Raw genomic sequence first — 23,379 nt, 5'->3', positions numbered from 1 at the left:
AGTAAACAGTACTGAAGAGGGCATCACAAGGTCTGACACAGACACAGCTGACAGAGCATTACATAATGAAGATAAGTGCTGTTAGGTGACATTGGGTTGAAATGCATTCATATTTGACAGAGTACAGGAAATTAAATGCCTGAAGCTGTAATTTTGAACTTTAATCAGTTTCTGGTTTTTTTTGTTTTGTTTTTTCACCGCAATAAAAAAAATGTCCTGCACCTCTGTAGAAACGGCACAAATCTGATAGAAATAAAGACACAGAAACAAAAGTTTGATTTCTTTAATCATTTATTTTACAAAAAAAATTAAAAACCATCCACATGTGATACTAATACTGGGTAAAAAAAAATGCCTCTACAAATATTTTACTTTCTAAAAAAAAATGCAGGATTTTGCCACACAGTTGTTGGTCACGGCTGAGTCACTAGTGGCTTGTTGTCGTACCAAGGAGCGCGTAATTTTTACTTTTTTATGGAATCTGTTTGATGTAAAGGCTTTGTTTTTGGAGAATTTTAAATGTGACGTACAGATTCAAGTGATTTTGCCCAAAAATTACAGGTTTAAGCTTAGGATCGTTATCTTTTTTTTTTTTTGAATGGGGGGAAGACATGCAGTAAAGTGTGAGCTGGAATCGAAGCCACATCACTGCGTTGGGGACTATAGCCCCTGATTATGGGTCACCTGCTCAACCAGTTGAGCTACCTGGGCACCCTCGGATCATTATTTTGGAGAAACGCTGCAGCATAGATTAGTACAATGACCACTGTAGAGTTGATAATTCTTTATTATTTTGTAGTTTTTGGCTCTAATAAATGGTGTAATTCTGGTGATTTTTTTTTTTAAAAAAAGCGATAACATGCCTTTCAAATCCACTAAAATCAACCCACTCCACTTAAGCAGCTGGACTTTGCTTTAAAAAAAAATTTCCTGTCTACGTAATTGCTTTGCTCCTGGTTGCTGTTTCACATTAACTTGTCTGGTTTATGGTGATTCCTGTTCCCATTTGCCTGCTGCCTGCTGCCATCATGCCTGTAAGCATTTACGCTGCATTTTAAAATTAGCCACCAAAAAATGTTCCTGCCAAGTCTGAACTTCGGTCTTCCTTTCTGTTCTCCTGGCACTAACTGTAACATTTACTGTTCATTGAGTACTTTTCTGGAAAAAAATACCACATGTTGTGTTTGTGTGGGCAGAAAATTCTAGAGAGACATAATTGGAAACAAGTTGTTGCTGGAACACAGTGCTGACATATCACCTTCAGGTCGACATAGCAAACAATTATTTCCAGAAGTCATTATACATTTGTCTCAGGTCTGGTCTTCATTACTCTTCAGGGAAATATCTGGCTCTTGAGCACTTAAATGCTCCACTGTGTTTGCCTGCTTGTTACAAGCTGTGTCTTTTCCCTGACAACACCTACTGCAGCTGAAAACAACAGAGAAGCAGCAAAGCACACAGTTAATAAATGTACTGACAATGAAATGATTTAAATGTGTAAAATCTGATGATGATAAACCTTCAATACTATGCCTATCACTACGAGCTCTGTGCTTGAAAAGGGAGTCTAACAAATAACATGTGCATGATTACTCTTCACATTATGCAATTACTGTTAATATGAATACACACCTCACATATAATAAGTTTTACTCAAGCTTAGCATCAGCTAAAGGACTCTTCAATTTATTTCTGCTGCCTCCCTCTTTTGTTCTTCATTTTATTTAATTTATCCCTTTGTTCTCTTGTCATTTATCACATTTACCCCTCTATTCTGTCAGTCCTTGCCTTTATCTGGCAAAACTATAGAAAAATGAGATCTGTGCAGAAAATGCGTCAGGAGAATTGCAGCATGATGACTTATTTGCATAATTTGTTTCAGTAGTGAGGCTGTTGTCCCTTCTTCCTCATCATTAATATCTTTTGATGTGGTATTCAAGAGCAGCTGTCACAATATCCACTTAATCCACAAATGCATCTGTTGTCTAATGGAGGAGAACATACATGAACTTGTTTTGACCCACCATTGTTTCGGTTTTCAGCAAGGTCTTTTGTATTCTGATCACGACCACTCTTATGTGAATGAACTTAAAAGAGACCAATTAAAGAACAGAAATGTTAAGTATCCGAGACACCACACAGTGTAATGTCTGAATCCTTCCACTCTTTCCTTTTTTCCTTTTCCCTTTCCATTTCTTAACTCATCTCAGGCTCCATGTTTGTTTTCTTTTGTTTTTTTTTTTTGTATTGTTTGCTATTTTACACTTTTGTATGAATGCACCCTTATGTGTTTAATATCCGAGAAGTTCTTTCAATTATGCCCTGATAACTTCATCATAAAACTGCTATTTTGCTATTTTTGTCCATAAACATGGTCTCCATTTCCACTGCTACGCCGACGACATACTGATCTACATTTCAACTAAATTCGTCACCCCAACAACCTGCTTCATCCTGACCAACTGTCTCAGTGAAATAAAAATATGGATGCAGAACAACTTTCTACAACTAAACTACGACAAATTGGACATAATGATCATCAGCCCAAAATCCCTCACAAAAAACACTGACAACTTCACCCTGATCATTGATAACTTCATTCTGTCCCCATCACCTCACATCCGTAATCTGGGAATCATCCTTGACAGCAACCTCACCTTCGAACAACACATCAATCAGATCACCTGGACCCCCTTCATTCACTTCAAAAGCATCGCCTGCCTCCGCAACTCACTCTCCTTCCCTCATCCATGCATTCATCACATCCCGAACTGACTACCGCGACAGCATTCTCTATGGTTCATCTTCAAAAGTCCTCAATATACTTCAGTTTATCTAGAACTCTGCTGCACGCCTCCTCACCCACTCCCACTCCTGTGAAGAAATCACCCTTGTCCTCCAAAACCTCCACTGGCTCCCTGTCCCACAATACATCCAGTTCAGAGTCCTCCATCTGACCCACAAAGCCCTCCATAGCCAAGCCCCTCCATATATCAGAGACCAGAGCCTTCTCCATATCTGCCCCCATACTCTGGAACTCCCTACTCCAACACATCTGTGACCACACCAACCTCTTAACTTTCAAATCTCTCATCAAGACCCACCTGTTCAGAACTGCTTTTAAAATATAATATTAATTTATTTGTATGATGTTTTTTATGACTTGTTTAATGATGTTCCTCTGTTTCAATGTTTGCTGATTTTATAATGTAACTATGTAAAGTGTCTGAGTATTGTGAAAAGTGCTATACAAATAAATTATTATTATTATTGAATACATTTGACTTGAAGATAATGCTGTGTGTTTTTAAGAAGCTTAGATCTTTGGGCTGAGTCCCCCACCTACTGAGATGCTTTGATTTATATTCTTAAATTAAAAAGCAGCATTTTAGGGCGCCCGGATAGCTCAACTGGTTGTGCGAGCAAGCTATGAACATTGGTTAGTCCCCGATGCAGTGGCCTGGCTTCGATTCCTGCTCGTGGCCCTTGACTGCATGTCTTCTCGTTACTTTCCTGTCTGCCCCTACGCTGTACCTATCTAAAAAGGCAGGAAAAAAAAGTCTATAAAAAAAGAAGCAATTTATGTGCCAGTTGCAAAGGACATAAAACCCAACATTTTAAAAAATCTACTGGCCTTTAGCTCTATTGCACCTGTAAACATGCTGTGAACCCCATGGTTCAAACCTAATCTCAGAACTATCGAGACTAAAAGTCTTTTATCAACTTGCTTTCTCCTTTGAGCAATGAATACTATTATCTGCAAGGTTAGAGTGGTACTCTTTATTTCACAGTAAAGACAGGGTTGTATTTGGTCACTTGAGGGTGATCAGTTCACACTTCTGTGTACAAAATTAGTTGTGAGCAGCACAGGAACTGAGCTTTAGACTTGTGTCCTTGTGTCTCAGAGTTTAAAAACAAATATAACACACACAATAAAACAGAATTCTATGTCAGACACAACAATACCTCCTCTCAATTCCTCACATGTATTCATTTCTGTTGAAAAGTGGTGAGATCGCTACCTATAAACAGCCAAAAGCAGTTACGGGAAGTAACATTTTCCAAAGTACTGTGCATCAATACAACTTTGAGGTACATGTACATAAGTATTTCCATTGTATGCTATTTTATACTTTCACTCTACTGCATTTCAGTGAGAACTATTGTATTTTATACTCCACTGAATTCTCTAATCGTCTTAGCTTCTCACATGATTAATTTTTGATAAATTCAATCATTATTCAAATAAACATAAATATTAAAGAAAATTGAAAAATAACTTCTCTCCTAGGACTTAAACTTTAATACATTCATTACATCCTGCTGTTAATATGTATTCTCTTTTCCTTATGTAGGATTTTCATGCAGGGCTTTTATGTTGTAATGGAGTATTTTCCTGGTGGTGTAGTTTCTTTTATTTGAGAAATGGATCTGTATAATTATATACTACTTCTACCTCTGGCCAAAAGGTCATTATTTTTGATGACTGCAGTCATGCGTCTTGGCATGCTCTCCACCAGCTTCTGACATTGTTCTGTCACAGCAGTCCATTCCTGTTGCACAAATTCAAACAAATCTGCTTTGTTTTTGGACTTGTGGTTCTCCATTTTGCATTTGATGATTTTCCACAGGTTTTCAATTGGATTTAGATCTGGTGGTTGAGCAGGTCAAGGCAGGGTTCGAATGTTCTGGTTCTTCATCCAGGCTTTAACTGACCTTGCCGTGTGGAAAGAGGCACTGTCTTGTTGGAAAATCCAGTCATTCAAGGCAGGAAATACTTTTCCAGCTGATGGAAGAAGGCTGTTTTCAAGAGTAGCCCTGAAATAAACAATGTGCTTTCAGCTGCTTCAAACCTCCTCTTTCTGATTCATTCTTGAGTGCAAAGTGAGAGAGAAACTAGAGCATTACACTGTCGGGTTTAAAGGGTGAATTGCCTTACTTTCAGACAAATGGGTCCATCAGTTGTATCTGATTTTGTAATCTTATGTGTCAATCACTGGATAATGGTTTTTACTCAGACTCAGCCTTTTAATTTACTTGTAAGCAGCGTGTACCTTTCTGACAACAATAAATGTATCTGTGTGCAGCTTCTCCTTCTTTCTCTGCCTGTTTCTCTCGCTCTTTAAAAAAATAAAAACTTTTACACCCACTCCCTGGCTGTCCATCACCTCCTGTTATTTTTTGCATAGCAGCTTGTCCATTAGGAGCCCCACTCCCTTTACTGCCAAAATCTTATTGTTTTTCTAAGTGGCACTGGGTACACTGCCACTTTTACACAACAGCGCTGAGTGGTCTGTAGCATTTTCAAAGGTAGAAAAAGAGGAAACCATTGTTGTGTTAGAATTTTTGAAATAAGTGTGTATTTGAAACTCAGCGTGTAGGTTCCAGCGGTTGCTTTCTGAGCCTAACTTCTCCTAACTGACGACTTGTCCCCCCATAGCATAATGATAAGGAAGTGCCACCACACAGTTATGAACTACAGAATGAGTTGGCCAAGCAGTACTAATTACTGTACATCTGTTGCCATATATTAGATAGGGCAGACTCATCACCCTGGCAACTGGCAACCAGAAAAATGGAGGAGAAGCTTCAAAGTTGTTAAAGGGTCATGTTTTAATCAAACTGTTGCTAAACATCACTGACCAGTAGTTATCGTTGTGACATCCACAGTGTGACATTTTCCTAAACCTAACCTAGCCAAATAGAGAGTAGTGAAAACAAAATGTAAACAAGTAAAATGGTAATTAGGAATAACAGTCCTACACAGGATGCAAAACCTTCTTCTGGGTCAAAGTTCTGCTGACCTTTGCCTCCATCCTTATGAAGATGTTATGGCTCTTTCAGATTGGACATCTATCCAACTACATCACAAGTGAAAAAAATGTTTGTTTTTTTCCAAAATGTAAATAAGAATATAGCACCCACCAGTCACTCAGAGCAACCATGCCCTTAATTATTCATAATTTTAAGGTTTAGTACATTTCCATCCATCCATTATCTATACACCATTTAGTTCTCATTAGGGTCACAGGGGGCTGGAGTCTATCCCAGCTGACTTAGGGCGAAGGCAGGGGACACCCTGAATAGGTCACCAGTCTATCACAGGGATACATATAGAGATAAACAATCACATTCACATTTGCGCCTACTTACAATTTAGAATCGGCAATTAACCTGAGCTTGATTTTGGACTGTGGGAGGAAGCTGGAATACCTGAAGAAAACCCACAGAAAGATCCCAGGCTGGGACACGAACCGGAGCTGCTAATTTTGGAAAGAAAAGCTTTTATTTCAATGAAGATAACATTAAATTAATTAGAAATACAGTCTAGACCAGGAGTGCCCAACCGGTCGATCGCGGTCTACTGGTCGACCGCGGGCTGATCCCAAGTCGACTGCAAGGGTTGTAGGAAACTTTTTTTTTTTTTTTTTTTAAATAATGTTGTTTTTTTTTTATGTGTGACTGTATGTTTTGTTGCGCACCCTATCAGTCTCTTAAACACTTCCACATAAAAAAAGTATTTTAAAAAAGGAGAAAAAGAAAAAAAAGTAGGTCATGTTTATCCTATTGTAGCGCGTGACATGCATGACAGGAAGTTGACAGCTGTCAACAGTAGCTAGCAGCTAGCAGCTAGCCATCAGAGCGGTCAGTACTCCTAAACGTGAACATGGCCGAAGGGAAACGAGCCAAGACCTAACATGCAATGCAACGGTGGCGCTGGCAAAGAAAGGCAATCTGGAGAGGCATTTTAAAACAGTACACGGGAGCTACGAGAGTGATTTCCCGACAAAAACGTCTTTGTGCGCCGCAAAAGTGCGAGACTTGAAAGCGCAGCACGGCAGTCAGTGTTGACCAAACCGAAGACCCAGGGTGATATAAGGCCGAAACTATTGCTTCATATCGCGTCAGTCACGAGCGAGACAAAACTGCCCTCTTCAAGCTGATCTCCATCACACCTGATGGGGCGCCTGGTATGATGGGCCGCACCGGTGGGTTTACTGCACTGTGCAAAGAACGTGAATCTTTCCCGGATATCCTGAATTATCATTGTATAATTCACCAGCAAGCGTTGTGTGGAAAGATTTTAAATATGAAAGAAGTGATGGATATTGCGATGAAGACTGTGTTTAGTTCGAGCCAGGAGTCTGCAGAGAAGGCTTTTCCGTGCTCACTTGGAGGAGAATGATGCTGAGCACACAGACCTGCTACTTCACACGGATGTTAGGTGGTTAAGCAGAGGTACATTTTTGGCCAGATTTACGGAGCTGTTGCCTGAAATCAAGGACTTCCTGAAGCTTTCAAAACATGTGGATCGCCATAGAAAGCTACAGGACCACCAGTGGCTTTTAGATTTATCTTTCCTCACTGATCTGACTGGTGAGCTCAATGAATCTAATTTAGAGCTGCAGGGTAAAGATGTTGTCAACATGATGAGTTCAGTGAACACGTTTAAAAGCAAGCTACAGCTGATGTCCAGCAGGCTGCAGCGTGGTAACCTGCACAACTTCCCTCACATGCAAGCAGAACTACAACGTCCAGGTAAAGGTGTGACACAGCTTGACAGTGCACGTTATGAAGAGCATGTTCAGAGCATCTCCTCAGCGTTTCAGAGACGTTTTACTGACTTTGCATCCATCAAGCCTGTAGCCAGCTATATGTGTTATCCATTTGGTGCAAGTATTGATGTTGGTGACATTGCCGCCAAAGTCAAATCACTTTTTGACTTGGAAAGCTCCGCTCTTGAGGATGAGATTCTGACATTGCAAAATGACATTGAGATCAAAGCCAGATCAACATCCACTCAACCTGGAGAGCATGTGGTGTTCTGGAAACTACTGGTGGAGGAGAAATATCCCAATCTCAGAAGATGTGCCTTGAACCTGACAGCTCTTTTTGGATCAACTTATTTGTGCGAGTCTGCTTTCTCGCACATGAAAATCATCAAGTCCAAGCACAGATCAGCAATGACAGATGACCACCTTGCAGCCTGCCTACGCCTTGCAACCAGCTCCTACACTCCTGACTATGAGAAGCTGGCCTCCTCCTCCCAGTGCCAGGTCTCCCACTAAGGTAGGAAGGGATTTCCTTTTTTCAGACTCAGAGATCTACTTGTTTTGTATCTTGTTTATTTTTCTGTTTAGTTCATATTAAGGTCAGTTATGGCTATTGCTCACCATGTAGATTGGCATATGTGTGTGTGAGAAAGAGGAGCAGAGAGAGTGGGTTTGTGCTACAGCGCACTATGCAAACTGGCAACTGTGTGAGAGGAATTTGTGTCTGTGTGTGTTTGAGAGAGGAAGGATTTGTGATGTGATGTCGAGTGGTCTTGTGACAACAAGAAAAATGTTGTTCGGTTCTTTACTGCAGGCTGGAAATGATGTGTGTGGGTTTGCGATGTTGACATTGGACTGGTAGATCTCGGGCGGTTGGCTACTTGAAAAGTAGATCTTGGGTCAAAAAAGGTTGGGCACCCCTGATCTAGACATTGTTAATGTGGTAAATGACTATTCTAGCTGGAAACGACTGATTATCAATGGAATATTTACATAGGAGTACAGAGGCCTGTTTCGAACAGCCATCACTCCTGTGTTCTAATGATATATTGTGTTATCTAATCGTGTTGAAAGGCTAATTGCTGATTAGAAAACCCTTGTGCAATTAGGTTAGTACATGAATAAAAGTTTGAGTTTTTATGGAAAACATGAAATTGTCTGCATGACTCTAAATCTATCTATCTATCTATCTATCTATCTATCTATCTATCTATCTATCTATCTATCTATCTATCTATCTATCTATCTATCTATCTATCTATCTATCTATCTATCTATCTATCTATCTATCTATCGCAGGACCCATCTGTCTTTGACATAAAAACCACCAATAATGGATGTGTTTTTTCTCTGTTACCACACATGCAACATACCATTAAACTAACCTTTTTTTGGCCTTATTCATCACAGTTTTTCATCCTGGATTTTAATTAGGTGCCATCTTAAATATGTTTATATCAATAGTTTTGTTACTCTTTTTACTGTCAACTCTGAATTGCACATAACTGTGTGTTGTGTCCTCTGGGAGCTTCTTTGCAACACATTTTGCAGTGTTTCCTCATTTTCTGTAAAAGAAACATGAGCTGCTTTGAGTTCCCAAGAGTGAAGACAATGAAAGAAAACTATTTGCTCAGCAATATAAAAGTAGAGACTTTGCATCTAGTGTTTATATCAAGGACTAAAATAGTTCAAACAAGCTTTTAATGGTTGCAAAACAACAGAAGTATCAGCTGTCTTTTTCTAAGTCTATTACTGCAGGGCTGCTTGTAATCAAACAGTGAAACCAGAGTTTGAAAGGGCTTATCGAGCACTCTGAGGTCTTTTTGCTTATTTATCTATGTTATTACCAGAAGTTGAAAGCAAAAACTTTAAACTAACCGGGACAGTTTTTAGCCTGCAAAGCTGAAATTAAAATGCTGACACCACAGATGCTTGACCAGCCAGAAATATTCAACTACCTTAATGGGACCAACTCGCAGTGGTTTAACTTCAAGAGAATTATCTACTTTGTTATTTTCTGAGCAACAAATTAAATGCCCAAAATAGAAAATTCTTCCAGTTTCAAGGTAAAATCGAACATTTGGTGGCACTTTTGGTTTTCATAAATGAATGACTTTTGCTAGCTTCTTTGATCAACTGCAGTAGTTTACTACTTTTAATATGGAGATAAATCATTCTACTGAAAGTAAGTTGTACTAAATTTAACTGTGCCCGCATCACAGTGGTGAAACACCAACAGCAGTGGTGCAACACTCATTAAATCAAGTATTCTCTGTACACCAATCGGTAACAATACTAAAACCATGTGCCTGATATTGTGTAGGTCCTTCTAGTATTGCAGAAACGGCTCTGAACCATTGGGGCTTAGACTTGCGACTCTTGGGGCATTCTGTGTTGTCTGGTGCTCTGTTGCAGAGCATCCAAATTCATTCTGCTTATAAGATAAGAAGGACATTTATCAGTTTTTGTGATGCACCAGTGTTGTAGCAAAACTGAACTCATAATGCTTGCAAACTGGTTGCAGAGCTGATGTGCTGCAGGATGAATATTTTTAGTGGCTACTCCTGCAGTGTACCTAAGCACGGGATTGTGGCAAAATAAGATGGTAAGCTTTCATTTTGGGATTGTTGGGTCACAGCACTGTGAAACTTCAAGGTTGTCTGTTTCACAGAATTTATGTGATATTGATAAGCTGACAGACGACAGTAGACTGCACAAAGTCACTAAGCAATTGTCAGTTGGCACTATAAATGCAAACCAGGTGATTAAGACAGGAAGCCCTGTTTGATACAAAGCAGTAAATAATAGTAGCTGTTTAATACTAGCAGTGATTTAAAAATATTTCAACACTTTATGACACAATTCAGCATAATTACTGTATGTTACTTAGAGTAAACTGTAGGATAGAAGCCAAATCTGGAAATCGATTTTCTTTATTCACATTTCAAAATAAATAATAAAAAATACATATATTTTCTTTTTTTCCTTGGTTGACCTTTTAAATTAGATATAGAAATAATCCAATAATGAATTGTTTCATATTAGTAGGACACACAATCAGCGCAAACCAAAAACAGCAGCAGCTTCTGTCAGGTATACTAAGAAAAAGGGGGTGTATCAAGCTACAAGCTACCATCAGCGTGGTAACATTCACACAGTGGCAAGAAAAAATATTGTTATATATGTGAATGTGTACGTACTATTTTAGAGAGTATTGTTTTTTACATGGCTGGTAAAAATATATAAATGATATGTCACACAAAAAGAAAACGAGAACCAATCCACCAGGTAAATATAAAGGTATCTGACCAGATAAGTGAAAGTTTTGACCTGCTGGCACTATAGAAGAAAAGTTAGGGGCTCACTAAAGCCAGTTTTGATAACATGTTTCAGTCTGGACAGAAGTTTTTTGTCAGTGTAACCATCCCGATAATCCCTTTAAAATGATTAATCCTTGTTAAAAATATAATCACAGGTAATTGAGGGTAGCAAATAGGCAATGAAAGCTGAAATGTCCTGATTAATGGCAGCATTTGCAGGTGCTTTACAGCTTCATTTTGTCTTTCACTCCATCCCATTTTTTCCTTTAATCTTCCTCCTCAAAGGTCAAGGATCAGGCTTATAAAGACATTCTATCTGTTTCAGGGATCCTCCTGATACTTTGTGCATATGGAGTATTTAATCACTACGATCAGAGCAGGTGGAACTACAGGGCATTCAACTTGTCTGTATTTGAATATCATGAGCTGTAACTAATGAAAACAGCAAAACAACAAGCTTTGATGACTGAACACGGTCACGTTTTTGTGTCCCTGATAAACCATTGTTTCCATGTAAGTGTGTGAATGTGTCCATCGGAGAGGTGCTTGTTATGTTGACTCTGTGCTTGGTCAACATCATTGTCAATTCTTGCTTTGTTTGCTTTGTGCGTTGTGCAGCTGTTCGTAGGGGAATCAGAATCTTAGCAATTATGTTGGAGTGAAAAAACACACGATACAACCAGCTGTCATTACAAAATCTGGGGTAATAAGCCAGATTTCAGTGTGATCTTACACTGTAAAAAAACAGAAAAAAGGAATGTTTTCTAACAGTTTTTAACTGAGATTTTGTTGAACAATGTACTCTTTTTTCTTGATTTTTAACTTGAGTGACAATAAATTCAATTTCGCTTTTTTTGGACAAGAATTTACAAAAAAAAAAGAATCTACCCATGTGTAGCTAGTTAGTAGAAGTGATGCATTTGTTTAAAAACCTAGAGACATTATGTGAAAGAAAGAGGAGAATAAGGAAGGCCACCAAGACACCTATGACTCCCCTAAAGGAGATACAAACTTCAGCGGTGGGAGAGACTGTTAATACAACAACTGCTGCTGTTCTTCATCAGGCAAAGCTTCATGAGAGAGAGACAAAGAGAAAGCCACTGTTGACCAAAGCTTGTATTTATTCTAGACCAGAATTTTCCAGAACGCAAAGGACTCCTAGGTTTAAAAAAGCAATCTTCTCAGATCATTTTGTTTACAATAAATTGTATTTATTCAGTTTGTATTTTTATAGATATAATACTTTACCATTACCATACCCGCATATCCTTTTTATGAATACATTAAATTACATATTTGATCTAATTTTTACTACATTAGCAACACTTTGTCAGTTTTCAAAAGGGACCCTCTCCTCTATTTTCGAACAGTTTTAGACTCATAACCCGAAAAATAATTGAATGGACTGTGTTCATCGTGATATGAAAATGATTGTTACTTATAATTACATTTCAGTCTCTCAACGTGTTTACTGCAATTAAACCTCATGAAGGTTGTTTTTCTATCAAATCTTCGTTCCCCATGCTTTCTGCTCTGTATTTTCGGTGAGCATTTGCCTGTATCGTGTTCTTTAGATTTGTCTTTTGGAGTTAATTTCTTTTTTAAAGCAGCTAAATTAGAAAAGCGTAGTGTTTGTTTTTGAAGCCTGCCTCCTGTGTCTGCATCTGGCTCCTCTTCTGACATCTTATGCAACATTTTAGATTGGATAATGAAGGTAATTTATGGGTTGTAGATTATCATGTATCATCCAGTTTAGACATTATTAGTCATTTAAATGCTATGGTATCACTGCACGCCATTTCCATACATATGAGCCAGTTAGGACCTGCTTCACCATCTTGCAGGTTCAGAAGGTGCATTATCATCTATTCCGATCACTGCTAAACAGAAAGTATCCCTGGTAACACTGAAAAACGACAGGGTGTATTTTAGCCCAAACCAAGATCCTCTGCTAAACCTAACCAAGTTGTTTTGGTGCCTGAACTTAATCAAAACCACAAATGTTTTAGTCATAATTGTGATAATTTCCATTTGCAGCACATAAAAAAACACTAGCAAACCAGAATACGCAATGCATAGTATATCTTACTAACATGAGGGAAAAAAGCAACAAACTAATGTCTTCAAGTCATCTTGAACAAGACTAAAGCAGTGCGGGTGAACATCTAAACTTTACATGAACACTGATACACGTGATTCAACCTGAACTGCTTTGCTGTTGATTTTGAAATTCATATTTATGTCTGCACCTTCTATTATGAGCGCCATGGAGAGACCCGAGGAATTCTTTCTGTGGAAAATGATCAAGAACTTTGATCTTCATTAGATTCAGGCCTCAAACATCTCCTCCCTCAGTCTGCCTATTTGAGGTCTGCTATGTGATGCATTTCAATTAGAGCCCCGAGGTCCTTTGATGCTGTGCCACACTGGGACGACTTTGAGTCGGGTTTGTAACTTTCATGCATGTCACTGCCTCCTCCCTCCCTGGCTCTGTCATTTTTAGCTCAAGGACATAATGTGACTGAAGCAAATAATGGGATCTGTTCAGGCTGAAAAACAGAAAATTATAAAACTTTTGAGCTCAAATGTTATTTTGGATTCCTAACCTAAAACTACTTGCTGCATTTAGGCCAGTTCTGCATTGTCATCTTCTTAATTAGATCCCGGCAGACTTCTGACCAATAGATGATTGAACAGATATTTTTTTCAAGTACAGAACAGATTGTGTTTGGATATGCAGGTTCACATATGTTAGAAGCAAAAATAGTAGCATGAGACAACATACGTGACACTTAATTTCCACACAACTTTGTAATTCTGTACGTTATTTGGACTGTGTGATCTCGTGTTCAAAGTTAATGCATTTCTTGACACATGCCTAAAAACTTCTCCCAAGCAGGTGGAGAGAGGTAAATTTCAGTCTAGTTTGTAAAATATGCACATTTTGTAACATTACTGTGTTACAAAAAGCGACAAGGTTGACCGAGGTGTGGGGTCAACTTTGATGAATATTTTGTTCAAAAAAATTCTTAGATTAGAATGGATTACAATACATCCGATTAGATTCAGCAAGTACTAAGGAAACAAAATGCAGCTCAGCCAACCAGAAGTGCAAAACCTCTCTCAAATGTATAGGATATGAGATGGAGCATGTATGCAGTGCATGAACAGTATAAAGATGAGTGAGAATGGGATGATATATGAACAGCTATGCATGTCACTACTCCGCTAGCATGTGCTAAACCAGCACAACCAGTTTCTGTTCTTAGTCATGCAATTATACTTAACATAAATCTATCCAGCCTTAGTTTTACAAGAAATCATGTATATTTAATCTTTTTGTGTTTAGTCAAAGATATTAAACTTTTAACAGTGAATTTCCCTAGAATATATAGTAATACTGTCTTTAACAGAGAGTTGCTCTTTGTGGGTTAGGCAAAAGTTTACTTTCTATTATTATTATTATTATTAGTATTTTTAAACATTTCAGCCCTTTTTAACCCTTTGATGCATAACCTGGGTCAAAGGTGATCCAAATCCAATGGAAAATGGGTATCTCCTGATGTGGTCTACGCATCAAAGGGTTAAAAAAAAAAAAATTAATCACAGTAATGCTACTTGTCAGTTTAACAATGTGGCTTCTAACTTTAGAATATATTTGCAGTCACTCCATAATCCACTGCAAAACTTAAAACAGTTCTACTTATTCAAGATGAATTGCAGAAAAACCAGGAGGAATTTTGCAAACACATCACTGTTCAGAGAGATTCCCAAAAGAAATAACTGATTTTCTATTTATTTACATATACACAGAGCTATGTGGACACGAGGTGTGAGGTTTACTGTCATCATTTACAGTGTACTGCAGGTAAACATCTGTTATTGGACATGAAGTCTGATCTTAGCTGAGACTCCCAGCTGAGATCCAACGCTACATTTACTTTTTAATATATTAAGGTTAAAACCAAATCAATGCTTAGGTAGAGTGAGCACAGATGTTGCAGGGTATTAGTTTTAGGCTTTTCATAACACATTTCAAAGAAAGTCCTGTGAAAGCCCAGGATATTGAAGCAAGATCTGAAAAAGATTACTTGTAAAGTAGTACTGAATGGCCACAGCAACCGAAAAAAGAGAAAAGAACATAATCTACACCACAGGTCCCTTCAGTTTTGCTTCATTCTTTTCTCCTAATACTGCATGTGCCAGTAAGAAATTGATTCACACCCATTCATTACCTATAAGTTCAGCTGAAAGCACCAACGCAGTTGCAGCTCACTTTGTAAATCATTTTGTGCTTAAAGCAGTCAGCAGAGTTGTACAGTTCAAAAAAAAAAAACCATCACCAGGTTAGCATAATTTTGCATTTTCACAACAGCAAAGAAGCATAGACAAGCAAAGACAGACAAAAACAAAAGGCCGTTTTAACCTTTTTGATCACTGGGAATTTGAAGAGAACCTTTACATGGCAGAGCAACATTTAGACTAAATTTATATCCAGCTTTGCTTAAAATCTGATCCTATAAAATGCCTGCAGGCACAATCTGTGAATTCCTGCAATGAGCATGAAAAGGTAATCTTGTCAAGTGAAAAATTCTCCCAGGCCCCAAACGAGTGAAAAAGAAGTAACTCTTCAGCCCACTTAATCAGATCATTTATAGAGGTGTTAAATGCCATTATCTGAATGTTCCTTCAAACATTTATCTTAATTTAGCTCCTTCACATTCAATACCTTCGCCTCATATTCTGCACCTAGACAAATGGCAACCTTAAGCTGTCAGAATTTCTAGCAGAGGCAAGACAGTGACACTTCAGATTTTTTTAATTAATTTTTTTTAAATGATTGATTTGCTGATTAAATTGATTAAGTTTGGTGTCTTGCTTTCAGAGAAGACCCCCCACATGCACAGGGAGAACATGCAAACTCCATACAGAAAGGGTGGGAAACAAACCAGAGATCTTTTAGCTGCAAGGCGAAACTGCTAACCACCGCACCGCTGTACAGCCCATACTGAAAACACACATTGAAATTATTTTATCTAATACTGTGATATGAGTTTTGATTTTAGATGGTAATTTTTGCATTTCTCTTTCACTGAAACAAATGTAAAAATGATGTGATTGTTGCTGTGGTCTGCACTAAACAAACATGTTCACTTATTGCTAGAGAATATGATTCACGGACCAGGGCATCTCTGCAGCACCACAAGGTTCATTCAAAATAATATGTTGTGAACATATTTAACCTTCATCAATTAATTGAAGCTCCTATGATTTGGATATTACATGTGACTATAATACAATTTCAATAATATTCCAATTATGTGTTCAGCCCTAGTTTGTACATTCTGCATTGGCTGGCTTTCAGTCCTGATCTTTCTGATTGTTTCCTAAAATGAAAAGGCCTTTAAACACTATTAAACGCTCAGGCCATGAGACAGGATCACAGTTGACAGCTGTAATTATGCCATCAGTCAGCATTAGATTGTAGAGTTTAAGCTTCGTGCTGTGGCTGGAATTCAATTCAATCCACTGCAGTAGTTCTAAAAACCATAATTACTGAAATGAAATGGAACCACCTGCGCTTTTGAATTTCATTGCCCTGCTGAATATTATACTGCATCAGAGCACTGCCTACTTTCAGCTTTAGATGATTTTCAATGGGAAGTGCCTGTCTATCTGTCAGGTCACATCCATCTCTGACAGAATTAGAACAGAACATTTTGAGCAGGATGACGCTGTTTTGCAAATGAATATGTTTCTAAGCTGTCATCCTTTGAGCCAGTACAATTTAAAGGGCATTTTCATCCAAGCTGCTGGGTTTAATGGAGACACAGAACAACATTTTGTCACATTTGTGAACACCGGTGGAACCAGACTCTGCATATTTGGCTGCATTCTGGTAACAGAATACTCAATGTCAGCTAGCTCTGTCTGTTGTATGAACGCTCTTTACAGCTAAATTCAAATGCAACACTAGAGAGTTGCACAACTCTACAGCAGCCAGTGATGCAAAATTATGATAGGTGTCTCGAATCTTTATCATTTTGCTCACAATTGAGTAAACTACTGAAGTAGGGAGTAGTGAAAGAGTGAATAAGGGCATGATTTCAGGCACAGACATCATTTCATCCAGCCTTTGTCAGATCTGTAGTCATTCAAATGTTGAAAGACATCTTTTATCTATTTCACAGTCGTCCTTTCTCATTAAGCATTAATCAGTAAATGTGACCGCTGTGCTGCAGACAACTGAGCCATTGCACGAGGTAAATTCTAAACTTAAAATAAAATAATGATGATTATATTATTAAAAAAACCAAACATTTAAATAATGACTCATTTATTAGTATGCTTTTTGGTAAACTGGCACTTGTAGGTTACTTTATCACTAACATTTCAGCTCCTCAGTGCTTAAAGTTTAATTTCTCCCAGTGCTCATACTTAAATGTACCCACATTTTGTCATATTTTTCTCAGCACATATTCATTTCCTTCAGAAAATGTTGTCTTTTGTAGTTTATTTGGCACACAGACTGTCTCCAGCCCACTGATCTAACTTGTATATAATTTGTCTCTGAATGAGACGTATCTTTACGCCAAAATCAAAACTGGCAGCTCAGTGTCCCCCATGTATAAGTAATGAGAACAAAGAAGCAAAGTCAGACCGAGTATTTTGTAGAACTGAAACCGTTTCAAAATGAGTAGACGGACTTCAAGCTTAATTATCCACAAGTGACTGCTGTTTGACTGCTTGTTATTTGGGAAATGGAGAAATCTAAATGAAACATGTGTAATCCAATTGCTTATTCTGTCCAATAAATAGAATATACAGGCATTTTGTTAAACCACTTTGGACATAATTTATAGGAGGGAAGCCCTGGACAGCTCACCAGTCCATCACAGGGCTACACATAGAGACAAACAAGCACACACTCATTCACACCTGTGGGAAATGTATCAGTTAACCTCAGCATGTTTTTGGACTGTGGGACAAAGCCAGAGTACCTGGAATAAACCCACTCATGCACAGGGAGAACATGCAAATTCCATGCAGAAAGACCCCAGGCCAGGACGCAGTCTGGGGATCTTCTAGCTGCAAAGCAATGGCACTAACCACCAAGCCACTGTGCAGCAGGGCAATACGTTTTTCTACAAATACATGCTGCAGAGAGTGAACAGCAGAAGCATGATATTGTGTGTCTGTGCACAGCATGTGTAACTTCATAAGACTGACCTGACACCATTTTCGACTTTGGACACAAATTCAAACTTTGTCTAGATGGTGACTATCTGAAACACCTAATTTGAAGTTTAGGCTTTTATTCCAGTATCTACATCACCATGTAAGACATTTGCATAACTCCTGGTTAACAGCTAGTTTGGCCCTCAAAGAATGAGCAGTTTCCTCACAGTCCATCTTTACTTTATTACTAGAGCGGCTTCAGTAAGTGCCACATCTCTCTGCCTATATTTAGAAATCTGGAGTTATGATATCTGATCAGTGTCGCCTTGCATTCATTGGGCCAGCTAAGCAATCACAGGAGGTTGAACTTTTTTGGGAGCGTAATCTTAAAGAAACAGGAACTGAAGAAGAGCATTTCTGGAAGAGAATAAGAGATGCTGCAGTCATATACAGTCTGACAAAGATAATGTGTTTTGTGAACATTAGGGCATGTAAACATATTCTAGCAGACCTCAAAACTAAAAACCTGTAAATGTGCAAAAGATGGACTCTTTAGTGGGTAAAGAAATTCACAAACTGCGGAGCTGAAAAGTTTGCCAGCTGACAATAAACCCTTTTCCAAGCTTAACCAAGTGATTAAAGCTGCACTCTACTACATTTCTAGACTGAAAAGGAGTCACTCCCAGTAACAGAGAATTAGCATCCAACTCCAGCTGGAATAGTGGAGCATTCAACAGCTGTAAAATGAGAAAAGCAACACAGAACTGAACACACCAACCACAGCCGGTCACAGAGAGAAAGGTCGAGCAAGACCGCTGCCATCCAGGCCAGCCAGCCATCACTGTGCAACAGAGTGAAAAGCTTTGACATTCAGAAAGTAGTTTTGGCTGTAGGCCATTCAGGACCTGTACTAGTCAGCTGCCCTCCATCTTCAGGGTATCTTGGTAACAGACTCAGAGAGGATTGCAGCTTCAGGGAGGATGAGAACTGAAGCAAACAGGAGACACATCTGCTAGTGGACACAGATGGTTGCATCATGGACATTAAGTACTTACATCCTGTTTTATCGAGCAGGACTTCCTCCTGCTAGCTGAACTTTAACTCTGTTAGTGAACTTTAAATCATTTAGCTCTGTGTTTGAAGTGATCATATTGTGCCCCTTTTCAGCAAATTAATTAAAGTCTCACATGTCCATACAGTGTGTTTCAATTTTTCAGCTCAAAATATTGCAAAGATGGTTCATCCCCTGATTTTAGGCTGTTCTAAACAGGTTATTTCGGTGTCTGTAGTGTAAATGCAGCTGAGCTGCTGCTGTCCCTGCCACCTTCAGGAAGAAGACTCTCTCTGTGTCTGTGACTGACAGTGTGTAGTGAAAAAGTTGACTGTACAACAGCTGACGCAGATGTGAATGAGTGTGTAAGACCAAGACTTTCTATCGCTTCTAATTCCTGCCTGAGCAATCATGTGAAAACCTGCCTCCACAAAACCATTCAGCTAAACTACATTCTCAATTACATTTTTAGAAGAATGTAATTTCATTTTGAAATAAGTGTAATTTGTGAGCTGTGACGTCCTGACAGTAGCACCCAGTTTGAAAACAGCCACAAAACAGAAAAGGATATCTACTATATGGGACCTTTAGGTTTATTCATTGCATACAGACTGTTTTATGTGTCTTCAGCTACTTTCAGTGTTTTTTTTTGTGATTTTAGTGCACATCTGCCTTGGCCATATTTTCAGTATGTCACTTTGTTTGCATGCTGAGAATGGAAAATATGATCCGAGCGGTGACACGGTTCAGTGCTTTTTTTTTTAAGTTGATGGTGAAAACGACGGCTTGTGGGTGAGCAGGGTGGCAAGAACAGGAACAAATGTGCTACTAGATGACAGGAGCAGAGCAACAGCGGTCATCACAATGGTGTAATGATGTGATAAGTGTGGGAGTCACGTAGAGGCATTTGGTAGATGGAGCGTGTCAGGAGGAGGTGAAAAGGCGAAAATGGAAACAGGTTAAAGATGAACTGTGATATAGTATTGCATTAAATCATTGTTTGAGTGGTTTTAAATTCCTGTGACCTTAGGTGTTGATTACTGTTCAGTGCCTTTGTGTAGATTCCGTTCTTGAGACCAGAGACCAGACCTCCAAAACTCCTCCACATTTAAATCAGTTAAATTATTTGTGATTTTAACTCACCCCATTCAAACCTTCCACTCCTCATGCTCCTATTTTAATTGTCATAGCTGTCTTAACATACTTCATAATAGCCTGCAGTTTTCTTTCACTATACACACTGAGACACGCTTCATCATAACCTGAAGCTTATTTTTTAAACTTACAGTCTACTTTAAGTCCATTTTTATGAACATAAGTATGGTGAATGTGTCATTGTTGGCTTTCACCAAATACTATGTGGGAACCTGACACTGGTGGAGGACTAAAGCTGCTGCTGACATCCTAAACTGTTTTACATTAATAAGGTGGAACGACACATGACTGCAAACAAACACTAATGGTGCATGCATGATGCGCAAAGAGGTTGTAAGGTAATAACATGTCAATGTTGTGTGTTGTGATGTGAAAAAAAACAATAATGTTCTCCTGCTTTATTACTTTTTAACACGAATGATACCCTGGAACTGAAATTCAGCCTGTTTTTTGTTTTTTTTTAACCTGCCTACAGCTTTGAAAGGCATGCCATCTTTTTTTAAAAAAGCGTCAAAATGAGATTGTAAAAAGAAATTAATATCAACATCATAATATTTCATCACTGTATTCCACAAGTCTCATTTAAAAACTTTATTTGCTAAAAATAAACTATTTGCTCCAATCAGAGTCTATGAAAAGCAAATAAAATAAAATAAAAAAATTAAAAATGCACTCATTGTTGCAGCTGTGAAATCATTAGTGATTCAGAGGGTTAATGGAGAGAATGAACAGGAGGAGCAAGCTTAACCTCTATCAATTCACATATGTGTGCTTAATTTTTGTATTATATGGCTTTAGTGACTCAATGACTTTCCTCTAGCTCCAAAATAAGGGTGACATTTGTGGGTTTAGTTTAGTTAAATGGCTCAAGAACTACTGAAATTAATTACTATGAAAGTTGGTTCATGCAGCCCCTCTGCTGATCCCTTAACTTTTCCTGCAGCACAGTCATAGTAGACTTTCAATCTATCTAATATTTTGGACTGCTGCCACCCGCCTCTTCTGTTCTTCAGTGTTACTGCTAATGCTAACATGCTAAACTCACAGATCCAGTGTGGTGATTGTTAAATTGTGAGCATACAAGCATGCTGATGTTAGCATTTTGCTCAGAGCACTGCTGTGTTACAACACACGAGCTGCTGTGGTGGATGTAGACTCTAAGTTTAGTTATAACAAATTAAATAATGGGACATATTCAAGTATGTAATACAGGTTTGAATAACTGATCAAATAATACTTCAGTTCAAGCATCTGGGATCACATATGTTCACTTTTAATAGCAGATGTTCATGTTTCTCTGTCCCTAAATGTGAAAGACATGATATACAGGGGTATAATAGTATCATGTGTTTTCTGAGTCATGCGCTCTACTCACTTCCATCATTCAAACACTCAAAAGCACAGATGGCTCTCCAGTGCTGTCATGGACAGGGTTTCAATCCATCAAGGGCATGTGCTCTACTCACATCAAGGACATTGACAAGCAAGTGTAAGGAGTGGGAACAGCATCTGTTTGAAATACGTAGAGATCTGATGTTCTCGTGATAAAGCGGCTGGTTACATATGTACAATAGTTAAGCGGGTTAATGCCATAAGCACTGAAGCACACTTTATACTTTTCTTTGGGCTTATGCTTATAGATTCTTTAGAAATGATTTTTGGCACTTAACTGGTCCTGCAGCTTTGAGAAAACTTTAAATTATATATCATGTCATATACTTTGTGGTCTTTACACAGTTGCAGTATAAGTTTTAATATTTTTGTCAAAATTGTAAATTGTCTTCTGCTATATCATGTGTGACTTTTGACCAAATACATTTTTTTGAAAAAAGTGCAATAAACCCTGTTTCCTTGTTACCATTTCTCCTCAAAATGAACAATTTCTACATAAATATTTAGACCTTTTTTTAGTCTTTCACCCAGTGTAACTCTTTTTGCGGTAGGACTTAATTCATCACAGATCACAGAGTGTGCCAACCAAAACTCTCAGAAAGGATGAGCTGCCACCAAAGGCGGGAGCCCTTCAGAGCTGCTATAGCTGGACTGAACTTGTGGGACTGACCTCTCTCACAGAGCCCTGAAAACATCTGAATGTGTCTGTAAAAACCCCATCGGAGATCGCTCCAATATGGACAAGCAATCTAAACGGCTGGAATCTTTCCCCTCACTGGAACAGGTCATCCATCCATTATTTATCCATCCATCCATTGTCTATACACCACTCAATCCTCATCAGGGTCGCAGGGGGTGCTGGAGCCTGTCCCAGCTGGCTTGGGTCGAAGGCAGGGGACACCCTGGACATTTTGCCAGTCTATCACAGGGCTACATATACAGACAAACAATCACACTCGCTTTCACACCTACAGACAATTAGAATAGTCAATTAACCTCAGCTTATTTTTGGACTGCGGGAGGAAGCTGGAGAACCCAGAGAAAACCCATGCATGCTCAGGGAGAACATGCAAACTCCATGCAGAAAGATCCCGAGAAGGCCGGGACTCGAACTGGGGATCTTGTAGCTGCAAGGCGAAAGTGCTAACCACTACACCACTGTGCAGCCTGGAACAGGTCAGGCAAAATACAAGAAGAAAAACTCAGAGGAGGAGACAAACCTTGACAAACAGCAGCAGGGAGGCGGAGCAGCAGCACCAATAATAGCATCATTTTCAGAAAACTAAAGTAAAAGTGTGAAAGGCAGCAGCAGAGTCCCGTTTGTCTCAACAACACAACAACATTCGAGGCCACTGGCTTTTTGTCATCAACACAGCAGAGTCTCTACAAACACCGGTGAGTCCAGCTCTTCATATTTCCTGCTTCAGTAGCCAGGATGAACTGTTCATACTGGCACATCAGGGAGGCTGCTGACAATACAAACAGGCTCATTTTCACACTAATCCTCTGGATAAAAACCGGTTCAAACTGTCTCACTGTCATTTCTCAGGAGTTTGAAACTGAATCTCTGAGCTTCGACTCCAGTCTGACTTCGGCCTTCCTGCTATTATTACTGCTGTTTCACTACCTTCGTGTTTCACAGGAAAAGCAAACCAGAGGGAAGCTTTTACTGTGAAGCAGTGAGAAGGAAAGCAGTGTTTGTCAGGAGGAAGAGGAGCTTTGTTGGCAG

General features: G+C 38.8%; 1 protein-coding gene across 1 annotated transcript in view; it reads left to right on the top strand.

Moving 5' to 3' along the window:
- The first annotated feature begins 6,622 nt into the window (after nucleotides 1-6,622).
- LOC129349400 (EPM2A-interacting protein 1-like) overlaps nucleotides 6,623-23,379 on the top strand; it is a 108,003-nt gene continuing 91,246 nt past the window's right edge. The window contains exon 1 of the mRNA XM_055012583.1: nucleotides 6,623-8,070. Coding sequence (XP_054868558.1) covers nucleotides 7,428-8,069 — 642 coding nt within the window. The 5' untranslated portion in view covers nucleotides 6,623-7,427 and the 3' untranslated portion in view covers nucleotide 8,070. The remainder of the gene's footprint in view (nucleotides 8,071-23,379) is intronic.

This window comes from Amphiprion ocellaris, chromosome 8, assembly GCF_022539595.1.
Source record: "Amphiprion ocellaris isolate individual 3 ecotype Okinawa chromosome 8, ASM2253959v1, whole genome shotgun sequence".
Lineage (NCBI taxonomy): Eukaryota > Metazoa > Chordata > Actinopteri > Pomacentridae > Amphiprion > Amphiprion ocellaris.
This window is presented reverse-complemented; position numbering and strand designations above follow the sequence as displayed.